Below are 12914 nucleotides of genomic sequence, written 5' to 3'. Positions count from 1 at the left end.
ATTTTTCAATTTTAAATAATTGGAGGGGGTCTCCATCCATTCGGAAGTGAGTGTGAGGTTTGATGATGTGTGGTGGGCATTTGGGTTAGAATGAATGAAAAAATCAATGAAATTGATTTAAATTAAAGATACGTGCTTTAATCTTTTTTTTTTTTTACTTGATGTGTCAAATTTCTATTAAAAGATCCGCGTCTTCATATAAAGGACTCTCATATATTTAATGTAATTTTATAAGATTAGGAGTTTGATTTTAAAAAAATAAAATAAAAAATCGAGAAGAGAAATATATATTAGTTTCTTTATTTTATTATATTCCAATTTAATATAATATTTATGTTATCTTTGTATGATTTTGTAAGATATTGGTAAAAATCAATAAAATACATAAAAATGACTTTTCAGGTTCACTATTAATCAAGGTAATTATTATCAAACTAGCTTAATCGATTGTGGACTCCACCTCATAAAGCGAAGGTCATTAATTCGAATCTCATTTTTTCTCTTATGCTGACATGTCATGCCACGTCGTCCCGACGCTCTTCTGGGTTTCGTCTATATTTGAGGTTGAAGAGTGAAAAATGAAAATCAAGGAAATGCTCTCCACACAAAGTTTTACAATTCCATCGAAGCAGATTTGGTTGCAAATGCTAACCTTGAAAAGCCAATCCACATAACTGTCTTTTTCTCTCATCTCTTCCCTACTCTTTTTTGTCTCTACTCGCCATTCTTCTATTTTTTTTTTCTTTCTCTTTCTTCTTCCTGCACTACATGTTTGTTTGCATTGCCTACAAATTCATTCTCTCTCTATGTCTCTGTCTGTCTCTCTCTAACGTTATCTGCAGCAGCTAGCTCTTCTCTTTAGAATCCTTCCATTCATTCATTCTTCTGAGGAGTCCAAGGTTTGTTCTTTGCTTCTCCTTTGCTCTGTCTTGAGTTTTCTTTCACTTGGGTTTTCACTGCATGATGCTTTCTTTGCGTTTATATGATTATTCCCATCTGGGTTTTGATCAGAATTATGATTGAGATGGAGTAGTCAAGTTTTTCTCTTCTTCTTTTTTTTTTTTTTATTGAAACGGGTCGTGACTGATTTTTAAAACCAGTTTGCATTTTTGTTCATTTCTTCTAGTTTCTAGAGATTGCAAGTTGTCTGTTTGAGCTTTTTCCTGTGGTTGAATGATATCAGAATTTGTGGTTTTGCGTATATTAAGAATTTAAGACTTCAGTATCGGATTCCTTTCGGTTTATTTGGTTTTGGAGGAATTGATTATGTGCAGTTTAATTGGCTAATCAGTGTATTAGTCTATGGTATTAGTCTTATGGTGTAGCTTTAGGAGGATCCTGCTTTTCATGTTAGGGGGACTGATGATTGATGAATTTTGTAAAGGACAACTGTAAAATGGTGATGGAAACTCTTGAAGTGCTATTGGGACATAACCCTGTTTATCTGTGGAGTTGCCTGCATTACTTTTTGCAGAATTTGTTTTATTAATTTGACTATTAATGCCAGAATGTTCTTTAGAATCTAAAATTTGTAGATTTAGATATACTGCAGAATTTTATTTGATAGAAAGTGCTATCGCTCTCTAAGCATGTGCTTCTGACTTAATTATTTGCACATTAGCCCTGGAAGCCTTGATCAGGTTTTCTATGTTGTTGCTTCAATTCACTGGATTTGAAAAGAAATTTATTATGAGGTGTGACTTTTTCTTTTTAAAACCATTTTCAGGATATTCTGGGTATAGCATAAACAATCCTTTGGAACGATGGAGATTACTAATGTTACCGAGTATGATGCAATTGCTAAGGAGAAATTGCCAAAGATGGTTTATGACTACTATGCATCAGGCGCAGAGGACCAATGGACTCTGAAGGAGAACCGAAATGCGTTCTCAAGGATTTTGTAAGCCATTCTCTTGACAGTGACCCCAAAAGTAGTTTCTTTTGGTCTAGTCTGTTGATTTCTTTTGTTTTTTGTTTTTTGTTTTTCCTGAAAAGAAAATTGAGTTCATCCTTTTTCCAATTGTAGCTTGTGTTGCAAATTTTGTTATTTCTTTACCACAAGTTTGTTTTTGGGTCTCTTCACTCACAATTTATCTTTGTGTTTACTGAAAATAGGTTTCGGCCTCGGATTCTTATTGATGTAAGCAAGATAGACATGACTACAACTGTTTTGGGCTTCAAAATCTCAATGCCCATCATGATTGCTCCGACTGCCATGCAGAAGATGGCTCACCCTGAAGGTACATACCTGTGCCCCTCATAAGAGGTTGCAAAGAACTATATCCTGTACTTTACATCTCCAAAATTGCCTTTGCAAATTTGCTTTTAAGAAGAGGATCCTAATACAAATATAGCTTTTATCCTCTGTTGAAATCTTTTCTTTTCCTTTTCCTTTTAAATTTTGGTTGGTGATTGTTCCATTTGCCTAGCACATCGGTCTTATAATTACCATACTGCACCTCTTAGATACTAAATAGTTCCAAAGTTATGTGGTTTGCATTCATTGATTTGCAAAAGATGTGAAATAGGAAAAACTAAATAAATAAAGAAAACAGTTTTTCCCTAAATGAAATTAACGGTCCTATAATACAGTTGGAAGTTATTTCACTAATAGCTGCTTTTGATTATCTCTATTTGCCTACTATTGATCTCTAATTTCAAATAGAGGGTCAAAAGTGTTGTAAGGGGGGGGGGGGGACATTTTCGATTGGAAGGGTGTAGCTGCGCTTTCTAGGAACTATTTTTTTTTTCCAAGTATAAAATGCATTGGAATTCTGAAGAGATTATAAAGATATTTCTCACATTGATATGGTTGGGTTGATGTGTAACCTCCTTATTGTCTCTATTGACAAGTTTTTCTTTGTAACTTTTGCCAAAAAAAAAAGAAAAAGAAAAAGGATCTTGGGCTGAACTGAATAAAGTATATCTCATGCAGGAGAGTATGCAACTGCAAGAGCAGCATCGGCAGCTGGCACTATTATGGTTTGGTTTCTCACCAAGTTTCTTCAATTTCTTTGTCTAAATTGAACCTACTCTTTTCTTGCAATTCCTTCATAGTTTTGTCTTTGATGTATTACTTATCAAAAGTTGTCTTTGATGTATTGATATCAATATTCTTACATGTCTGTCATATTCAATTTGTGCCTGATTGGTTGTTTCAGACGCTGTCCTCTTGGGCTACTTCCAGTGTTGAAGAGGTTGCTTCAACAGGACCTGGCATTCGCTTTTTCCAACTCTATGTGAGTGAGAGATAATCCCTCACTTTTCTTGTTAATCCTTTTGCTAAAATCTCTACTTTTTCTCACTGTGATTGATCTTGGCCTCAACATCATAAAAGATTTATTATACAACCTAATAATTCAGAAAGCCAATTTAATGGCATATGAATAAATATAGAATAGTGCATGAATGCCCCCATATTCTCCCATCCACTCTGGGGCTGTTAACTTCTATCTTACTTGCCTATTGATATATATATTTTTTTTCGAAAAAATGTTGTGAGTTATCTGTTTCTTTGCTGATACTTCCCTGTAAATTTCATAATGGTTTCAAAATACAAGCTCTCTATGTTCCAGTATAGTGGCCCCCTGGCTATATTTGAAGAGATCATGATGAAAATGCCTTTCTACTTTCTGCTTTTGAAGTCATCAGTGTTTATTAAGTCATGAAGTATATGAATTACGACAGGAATGTGGTGTATAAACATTGATTGCTCTGCTTATTCTTCAGGTGTATAAAGACAGGAATGTGGTTGCACAGCTTGTAAGGAGAGCTGAAAGGGCTGGTTTCAAGGCAATTGCCCTTACTGTGGACACTCCAAGGCTAGGCCGTAGGGAGGCTGATATCAAGAATCGGTAAGTGTTCATTCAAAAATACAATTGGAAAATAAAGAAATTGAAAACCGTTAAATCACCACTTCTCTCAAAAGCTTAAATTGATTGGAAATAGTGAATTTAATAATTTAATTAATATTTTAACTCTCTTCATATGTGGGTTCAAACTCTTCCTCATTAAGTGAGACCCAACTGAAAATGAGGATAAATTGTGAAGTTAGGATTCGAACTCAAGACTTCTGTTCTAATATCATGTTAAACCATCATTTATTTCAAAAGCTTAAGCTGAAAGAAAAAGTAAATTTAATTATTTAATTTATATTTGAACAAAAACAATTAAAAAAGTTAGTTAGCTTGTCCCATTATTTTTGAGACAATAACTAATTCTCCTGTTGAAGTTATATAAAAATTAAACCAGAAAATTAATTTTTTGATTGGTTTCTTCTACAGATTTGTTTTGCCACCATTTTTGACTTTGAAAAACTTCGAGGGATTGGATCTTGGAAAGATGGATAAGGTTGGTGACCTATATGACTTTTTAATATCAAACAAATAATTTTCCTTGTATATACATTTTTACATATTTAACTTTTCCATGATCATAAATGGGGTTAACCTGCAGTCCAATGAATCTGGACTAGCTTCATATGTTGCTGGGCAAATTGACCGGTCTCTCAGCTGGAAGGTAAGATGACTGTTTATATGTAGGATTTCTTGAACTATCTGACACGAGTAATATTTTAAATAACTTCCCATTTATTTGGACAGGATGTGAAGTGGCTTCAGACAATCACTCATTTACCAATTCTTGTGAAGGGTGTACTTACTGCTGAGGATAGTATGTAAACTCAACCCAAACCACCACCAACCCCCCCCCCCCCCCCCCCCCCCCCCCAGAAGAAATAAAATTCTAGTAAAATTTTCCAACAATCTTCTAATTTTACCCCACCTCTTGTTCTACAATTCAGCAAGGCTAGCCATACAAGCTGGAGCTGCAGGAATCATCGTGTCCAATCATGGAGCTCGCCAACTTGATTATGTCCCTGCAACTATTTTGGCCTTGGAAGAGGTACTTTTTTTTTTTTTTCACCGGCATGCTTTTTCACCATTTCAATTTTCCATCATGAGTTACAAATATATTTAATTATTAAGATTAGGTGATCCAGTTTTATGATGCTTAGTTCTTTAATTCAAAAATTGTTTTTAGATGTATTTCTCACGTGTGCCCTGAAGTTGAATGCTAGAATTGTAACATTTGCTTCCTTTATTGTCACTATCAAATGTTTTCCAAACTATTCATAAATCTATTAAGAGATTTTGTTGTTGTCACTGATTGGTAAGCTGTTGAAAACTTTTTGTTGTTTATATTTCTGAATTCTTTATCATTCTCCATGCTTAGTTTTTCGCTTCCCTTGATATTGTTTGCATGGCAATTTTTTTTTTTTCTTCTTTTTTCTGAAGTTGCATTCATAGCTGAACTTTGTTGTGTTCTAATATTATGTTCTGATTGGGATGACATAGGTCGTCAAAGCTGCACAAGGCCGACTTCCTGTTTTTCTGGACGGTGGAGTCCGGCGAGGGACAGATGTCTTTAAAGCATTGGCTCTAGGAGCATCTGGCATATTTGTGAGTAAATAATAGCTTCATGGAAATAGCTACATATAATGATCAATGAGATTATTTTTAGAATTAAGTTTGGAAGCAGGTGAATTTGTCCTGGAAATTTGCTAGAATTAGTGATCTGAGAAATGGTCTTGCTTAGCTAATTGTCATCCATTTGATCATTGTATCCTATTTCAGATTGGAAGACCTGTGGTGTTCTCATTGGCCGCTGAAGGTGAGGCCGGTGTGCGAAAAGTACTTCAGATGCTTCGTGATGAGTTTGAATTAACCATGGCTTTAAGCGGTTGCCGCTCGCTCAAAGAGATTACCCGTGACCACATTGCGACTGAGTGGGACCGTCCTCATATTGCACCCAGGTTGTAAGATGATGGTGCTGCTGGTGGGAGGAAAAGGTTTCAGAAACCTGCATGCATTAGAATAACTTACCCCACTTGTGGTTCAAAAGATATATTTGAAGAGTTCAAACTTCTGTAATGACAACTTTATGATGATTTTCATATATAGCTGAGCTACTTTTTTCATTCCCTGCATATTCTTTTAACCAGGATGCTGTGTTGAGTTATTATTGCACATAACTTCTGCTGAGATTATTTTACACTAGTGCAAACATTAAAGTTGCTGAATTGGGAATTTGAGACATGCTTTTGGAAAAAGCAAATGCTTTGTTTGGTTGCTAAGGAACTAATGATAATTAAAATATTTAGGGTATATTTAAATTATTGATCTTCATTGCAAGGAAATTGTGTTTTTCTCTGAAATATTGTTAGAAATTATATTTTTATCTAATAATGCTGAATTGGCAATTTCAACCAATTCTTGGATCAATCAATGTTAAAAGAAAAAATAATAAATAAATAAATCTAAAGATTGATTATGCTTACTACGTCAGCACTGTGAGATAAAATGTAATATATAGTATTACTCATTTCTTTGCATAGTGCGGGGGTTAGGGTTTAGCACACTTCATCTATATTCATCTTTTAGCCATGAGCATTTGTTTTAGCACGCTTCATCTATATTCATCTTTTAGCCATGAGCATTTGTTTGAGAAAACCAATCGTAGGACACTGGAAAAATAGAAACAGAAGAAACCGCTCGAGTGGACTTCGAGTGGTTCGAATACAGAACAGACTTCTCAACTTTTGCTCGAGCAGAAATCTTACCTGCCAGCTGGGATTCACCTGCCAACAACACTGAAATGGAAAGCTGCACTCAAAAGGCCAGTCTATCCATTAATGGCAAGTTACCGTTACACAATCACTCCTCGAATGGCAAGTCTTGATAGATTAGAATATTGATGGAAACACTTGGTAAACTTTCCTACAATACTATAATCTGTAATAAATTGTAAAGATACATTTAATATTATATATACATATGAGTACTGAGGGAAAATAATTCAATGTGTTCCAACACCATTAACAAGGTTTCTAAAACCCTTTTGAGCATTCATCTTTTTTCACTTCTTTTTCTTGTGTGATCAAATTGAAAAAAAAATAACTTCGTCGATATTCACCAACGTGTAAGTTCTAAGCACTAAAGTCATTAACGTAATTTGCATTCAATGATGCTAACATTTACATGAACACTTCAGAAGTTTACGACATAACTCTTGTGATGAATAAAATGACTCCAATTTGATGAAATCAACAATCATTTAAGTCTTCTTTATGTTTTTACATCAAGAGGGGACAATTTTAGCATAAAGTTGCTTCCTTTTAGTCGGTCGTGCCTACATGGTTTGTTTTCAATTGAAAGAAGCAAGCAGAACCATACCAACTGTTTTATTTCATTTTCAAAATTCAGTATGCATCAAATGTTAAATTTACTTGTAATATGAAGAATGGTGATTACCCATATAAGATATCAGATTTCATATTCAAATATCAAACTGCATATGTATACTTTTCTTTAAACAGATAGAAGTTTCATATTAAAGAAATGAGAAATAGACTAATTGCCCAAAAGGAACCTTCATCCTACAAATTTTAACTGTAATAGATCAGACTTCAAACCTTCACCTTTAGAGAGACACCAGTATCCTTGCATAACCCTATGTATCATCCCTGCAGCCCAGCAATCCAACAAAGATTGTCAGCCTAGAGACCTTGAGAACCCTGACTTGCAAGTAAAAATAGTACACTACTAGTACTACCATGCTTGCTTTTCTTCAAGTGCAATCTAACAAGAATACCATGAGATCTCCCTTTTGTGAAGAAAATGAGTGGTGAAATGCAATCTAGCATTGTCTTCCAAATTAGGCTGTGATGGTCTTGGTGGGGTGACCGAGGAGCATTGGAGAGTTGCTTGTTGATAGAGGCAGTCTCAAACTCACCTGGAAAGTCTGAAGCCATAGCATTTGAGAGATTCACAATGCTGCTTTGCCATGAATCAACCTCAAGTCATTGTTGAATGCAACTTGCATATTCATCAAAAAGCCTGACGATAGGCTGCCTTGTGAATCATTTATCTTCAACGAAGAAGGGTTGCAAAAGATTCTTACAGCCAGTCTCATCCCAGTACAACTCATCCCACCACTTTTGGCTTCCTCCAATGCGTTTGAGGGAGAAAGGTAAGTTGTCCATTGAAAACGGCAGCTTCTTTAGCTTCTCACAGTCCCATACATCAATGGATTTTAATGAATTACAAACTGGTAACCTTTTAGAGATGGTTTTCAATTCAGGTAAAGAAGATAAGTATATGACACGTAGCCTTGGAATCATTATAGGAGGAAAGACATTGTTATTTACTCCACCGGTTTCCTCCCCTTCTATTATGTCCTCTACTGAATGACAATTCCACACCTCAACCTCTTCAAGATTTTGGAGGCTCTGTAACAATCCAAATGTGAATATGTACTTGAGTCTATTGCAATTATGAATATGCAGAGTCTTTAACTTTGAGAATAGACTATCAACCACAGTTCCATTACAAATTGCCTTTAGGTTAAGCAGCTTTCGAAGGATCAATTTCTCCAGGAGAGGAAAATAATTTTCATCTGCCATTATGATGTACTCTAACCCACTACAACTGGAGATGTAACACTCTTTAAGATTATCCAAGTTCGATATGCTTGACAGTTTGGATAGAATATCAATGTCATGACAACCCTGTAATGCCAACTCTTGAGTGTTGTCTGGGAGCTCGATTGAACTCCCATTTGTAATGATGTTACAGCCTTGAACTGCTACACTACAATTTCCTTTGGAAATAGGTAAAAGGCCTGACAAAAGTCCTATTCCAATGCGGTAGCTTTTCAGCACCTGCCAGTGTCCAGATTTCACGTAGTTGTTGAAGCTGTATCGATCCTCAAAGGAAAGGCCCAGATTAGTTAGTTGTGAGGAGTTTGTGATTTCTGCAAAATCTGCTCCTTCCCCTTTTCCTTGTGTACTCAATGACCATCTCCATTTGCTTTTAAACATTGATAGGTTTTCTAGATGGGACATGTTTTGAATAACCCCTGCAGGAAACATCTTTAATTCTTCCGTATATGAAAGATCAAGACGCCTGAGATTTACCAAGCCTTCAATACCACATGGCAACCATTTGATTAGAGTAGATGAAAGGTCCAACACCCTCAGCTCTTTAAGGGCTGCTAGTGAAGGTAACTCTTCAATCTCACAAAGACGTAATAGGAGTCCACGGAGATTCCGTAAGCTGGAAAGTGTAACTGGAAGTGACTTAATTTTGGAATCAGATAGATCAAGTACTCTGAGGTTATGCATTTTAAAAAAGAATGAATCAGGTATGCTCTCCAAGAGGGGGTTCTGTTGCAGGAGCAAAGTTGATAAATTCATGCTAGTTGGATGATCTGGAAGAGCCTCAATGTTATTTTCCATTAGGGAGACCCTTTCTACATCTTCCATCCATGTCGTTGGCAATGTTTTCAATCCAACACCAGCTTTGACCATAAACCGAGGACTCTCCCTTGTGATTCTAATTGCTAAATCCCTCACCAGATCATGCATTCTCACATACCCTGTCCCAATACCCTCCAGCAGGCAAGCGTCTTTGAGTTCCTTAAGCAATGCATGCCCTTTGTTGATCTCATGCTCCCTATCCCATACTTCATCTATCAAACCCTCTAACATCCAGTACTCGATCAGCTCTTCAACATCAATTTTGTATTTCTCAGGATACAATGCACAGTACAAAAAGCAAGCCTGAACCTTATCATTTTTTAAGTGGTTAAAGCTAAATTTCAGACGTGCAAAAACATCTTCTTCCATGCCTTCAATTTCTGCTCTTGTGCTTTTCAATTCTTCCAATGCATTCTTCCAAGCTCTCACATCATTGGTTCTCCTCATGGCTCGTCCCACGGTAATAATTGCAAGTGGCAAGCGACCACATTCATCAATAATCAGCTTTGCAGTGGATTCTATTGTAGGAGAAAGAAATTCATCCAGACATGCTTTATCAATGAACAAATTCCAGGCTTCTTGCTCAGAAAATACATCCACTTTAATTTCCTTATGTGTCTCCATGCCCCGACAGACTTCCATGAGTCGAGTAATGAATACTAACTTACAACCATTATCTTTATTTGGTTGTGGAATCCCCACCTCTTCTAAGGTAAACTTACTCCATAAATCATCTATGATTAGCGTAAATTTTTTCATTCTCTGCAAGTGCTCAAATAATATGGTTGATCTCCTAATCACATTTTCTTCGTAAGAGAGATCCAAGTGTACTGCTTTTGCTATGTCAATTTGTAATTTTCCCAAGTCAAACACTTTTGATGCAGTCACCCAAATAACATTATCAAATGTCTGGGCTTCATTGAGTAGATTATTGATATGTATCATGATAGTTGTCTTTCCAACGCCACCCATTCCATAGACACCTATCTTATTGATATTGACATCAATCAGACATTCCCAAATCTCATGCAGAACCTTCCTCGGTATTGTTTGACCTATTATTCCTGTTGTTGGCAGAAATTTTCCCCCATTTGGCAATAAATCAATGAATAAGCCATTTGGAAATACTCCCGTTCCTTGAAGCTCAGCCACGTCTTTAATCTTTTTTACAAGACGTTTTCCTAACTTATAACGCAAACAACAATTAGGAAGACAGCCGTTCATGCATCTTCCTTTAATGCTGATTTCATTTTCTAAGCTACTCACATCATTATTTGCTTTTTCCACATGTTTGAGCCACAATTGTGCCTCACTTTTTGGCTTCTTATTCAAGTAGGCTATTCCCCTATCCATCTCCATTTTAATGTCATTTGCTCGACCATTTAGTACTTCCAAATTGACATGAAGTGCCTCTAGGCGTTTCTGAACATTTCTCAAATAATAGAACGGTTTGGCAAGGGGCGCCCATGATAAATTAAGTAGCGAAATGATAGTCCCGCCAATATCCATGGTCACTGCTTGAAGTAAAATGGGGAAAGAGAGTGAGTGACAAGGAGGAAGGAACAAAAAAGAATCAATGTCACAAACTTGTGATCAAGCCGAAAACAAAAACAAAAGAAAATAGCTGTGTATGACAGTAACAGATCTCACAAATTTTGATGTTTATGATGTAAACAATGTAATCTTATTCTAAAAAATATGCTTTTTAAATTCTATAATTTCAAGTAGTTTGTGTGGAATCTTTCAAGGAAATGCTACTCTAGGTAAAGAGGTAGTAAAGAAGTTCCCTAATGGATCACCCCTTACACTTTATGGTACTCAAGTCTCAAGAGTGGAGTTCCTCAAACCTGAAGGCCCCACTAAAGAGAAGGATGAGCATTGCATCCATTAGCAGATAAGGTAACAGACTAGGAGACCCAATCCTAAATACCAGAACTTATGGGAGAATCACAAGATAAAGCTTGGTTAACTTAATTGTTGGGCTTGGTTATCTTACTCCTTGGTTGTTATCTTTGGGTTGTTTTTGTTAACTGTTATTGTTTAAATTCAAATAAGCTAGCATCATCAGCATCATTGTTATCCCTTAGATTTCAAATAGGCAGTAGAATAATTGACCATGTGATCTTTCTAACAAAAGGGGTCAATTAAGTCTAGGAGAGTTCATTGAGGAATTTTATCGAACAGAATCAATCAACAGATTGTATGCTGTGAACTCCTACCCTAAGTGTAGAACCATTTTCAATCCAACCATTACCCTTTTTGAAACCACAACCAATCTCAATCAAACTAACATCAACTATAACCTATCAGTTTCCAACCTAAGAGATATTCAATATCCATCCCAAAAAGGAAGGCTCTGAAACTATCATGGCAACTTGATTAGACATGATATTGCTGATATCAATAACAAAGAAGATATAGATAGATGGTAAAGGACAAAGGGATCTTACCAAAGATCTTGCAAGTTAGAATGAAATGCAGATCTGCTTCCAAGTTGTCAGCAGACAGCAACAGTTGACTTTGCCTAAACACCAAGAAGGTGAAGGGAAGTTGTCATTACTGGAAGTTAGTTGAAACAGCTTCTACTATGCACATTTTGGCATATTGAGTTGGGTTTATACATTGACTTTGGGCTGAATTTTGGGCCAAGATGTTTATGAATAAACATCTGAATTTTGGGCTGAATAAACATCTTGGCCCAAGATGTTTATGAATAAAACCCCAAAAATGTACATAGGATCCATTTACTTTGTTGATCAAATTCCTCTCTCTCTCTCTCTCTCTTGTTTGTGTGTTTATATAGACTTTTCTTTTCTTTTCCTTCTAAACCATATATTTGATAGGAAAAAGTATACATACCTCTTTTAAACTACCACCTCATTGTCAATGTCTCTCTAAACTATTAATTGTGTCAATGTCTCTCATAAACTGCCAAACAACGTCAATGTTCCTTTAATGAAAAAAATACCCTTCATAAAATTCTATAAAAAAATAAAAAATAAAAAATAAAAAAAATAAAAAAAATAAAATTCTAGGGAAAATTACACTTTACCTCCCAAACTTTGGGGCGATTTTCAATTCGACCTCCAATGTTTCAATTTTTGCAATGCACCTCCCAAACTTCCAAATTTTTGCAATTCGACCAATTTTATCCAAAAAATTCTCATATTGCCCCTAATTTTTATTTTTTTATTAAAAAAAAAAATTGGGTGTGCAAAAATGGCCAGATGGTGTAGCCACCCTGAATTTTAAAAAAAAAATAAAAAATGAAAAAATTAGGAGCAATATAGAAATTTTGAGATAAAATTGGTTGAATTGCAAAAATTTGGAAGTTTGGAGGGTGCAGTGCAAAAATTGAAACATTGGAAGTCAAATTAAAAATCAACCCAAAGTTTGGGGGGTAAAGTATACTTTTCTCAAAAATCTAAAACAAATCTCTCATTTATGTATATTTGAGAATGTGTAATTAATTATAAAAAGACATGATATTCTTCAATTTCTTGTTTATCTTTCATCTATCTTCATCTATGTATTTTTCAAATTTATCATTGAATGATCTGTATGACTCACATGATTTAATGGTGGATTTAAAAAAGAG

At 35.4% G+C, this 12914-nt stretch overlaps 2 protein-coding genes across 2 annotated transcripts; one reads left to right on the top strand and one right to left on the bottom strand.

The window, feature by feature from the left end:
• Positions 1-621: 621 nt before the first annotated feature.
• Positions 622-5980, top strand: LOC132171391 (glycolate oxidase 1). The gene is made up of 12 exons (XM_059582698.2): positions 622-899; positions 1727-1900; positions 2116-2240; positions 2936-2982; positions 3162-3239; positions 3730-3854; positions 4284-4350; positions 4456-4518; positions 4602-4671; positions 4802-4902; positions 5355-5459; positions 5634-5980. Exons 2-12 carry the CDS (start codon positions 1764-1766, stop codon positions 5817-5819), a joined length of 1104 nt encoding a protein of 367 aa, XP_059438681.2. The 5' UTR covers positions 622-899; positions 1727-1763; the 3' UTR covers positions 5820-5980.
• Positions 5981-7320: 1340 nt separating this feature from the next.
• On the bottom strand, positions 7321-11860 carry LOC132171171 (putative disease resistance protein At4g27220). The gene is made up of 2 exons (XM_059582416.2): positions 11767-11860; positions 7321-10830 (listed from the first exon to the last, which is right to left on the bottom strand). Exon 2 carries the CDS (start codon positions 10823-10825, stop codon positions 7919-7921), a length of 2907 nt encoding a protein of 968 aa, XP_059438399.2. The 5' UTR covers positions 10826-10830; positions 11767-11860; the 3' UTR covers positions 7321-7918.
• Positions 11861-12914: the final 1054 nt, after the last annotated feature.

This window comes from Corylus avellana, chromosome 1 (assembly GCF_965113065.1).
Source record: "Corylus avellana chromosome 1, dhCorAvel1.hap1.2, whole genome shotgun sequence".
Taxonomy (NCBI): Eukaryota; Viridiplantae; Streptophyta; class Magnoliopsida; order Fagales; family Betulaceae; genus Corylus; species Corylus avellana.
Note: the sequence above shows the minus strand (reverse complement) of the source record. Positions and strands in the feature narration are given on the sequence as shown.

Coding starts and splice junctions, on each gene's coding strand:
- LOC132171391 (XM_059582698.2), top strand. CDS start 1,764: ATGGAGATTACTAATGTTACCGAGTATGATGCAATTGCTAAGGAGAAA. Junction 4,351..4,455: donor ATCTTGGAAAGATGGATAAG/GTTGGTGACCTA, acceptor GTTAACCTGCAG/TCCAATGAATCTGGACTAGC. Junction 4,519..4,601: donor ACCGGTCTCTCAGCTGGAAG/GTAAGATGACTG, acceptor TTATTTGGACAG/GATGTGAAGTGGCTTCAGAC.
- LOC132171171 (XM_059582416.2), bottom strand. CDS start 10,825: ATGGATATTGGCGGGACTATCATTTCGCTACTTAATTTATCATGGGCG.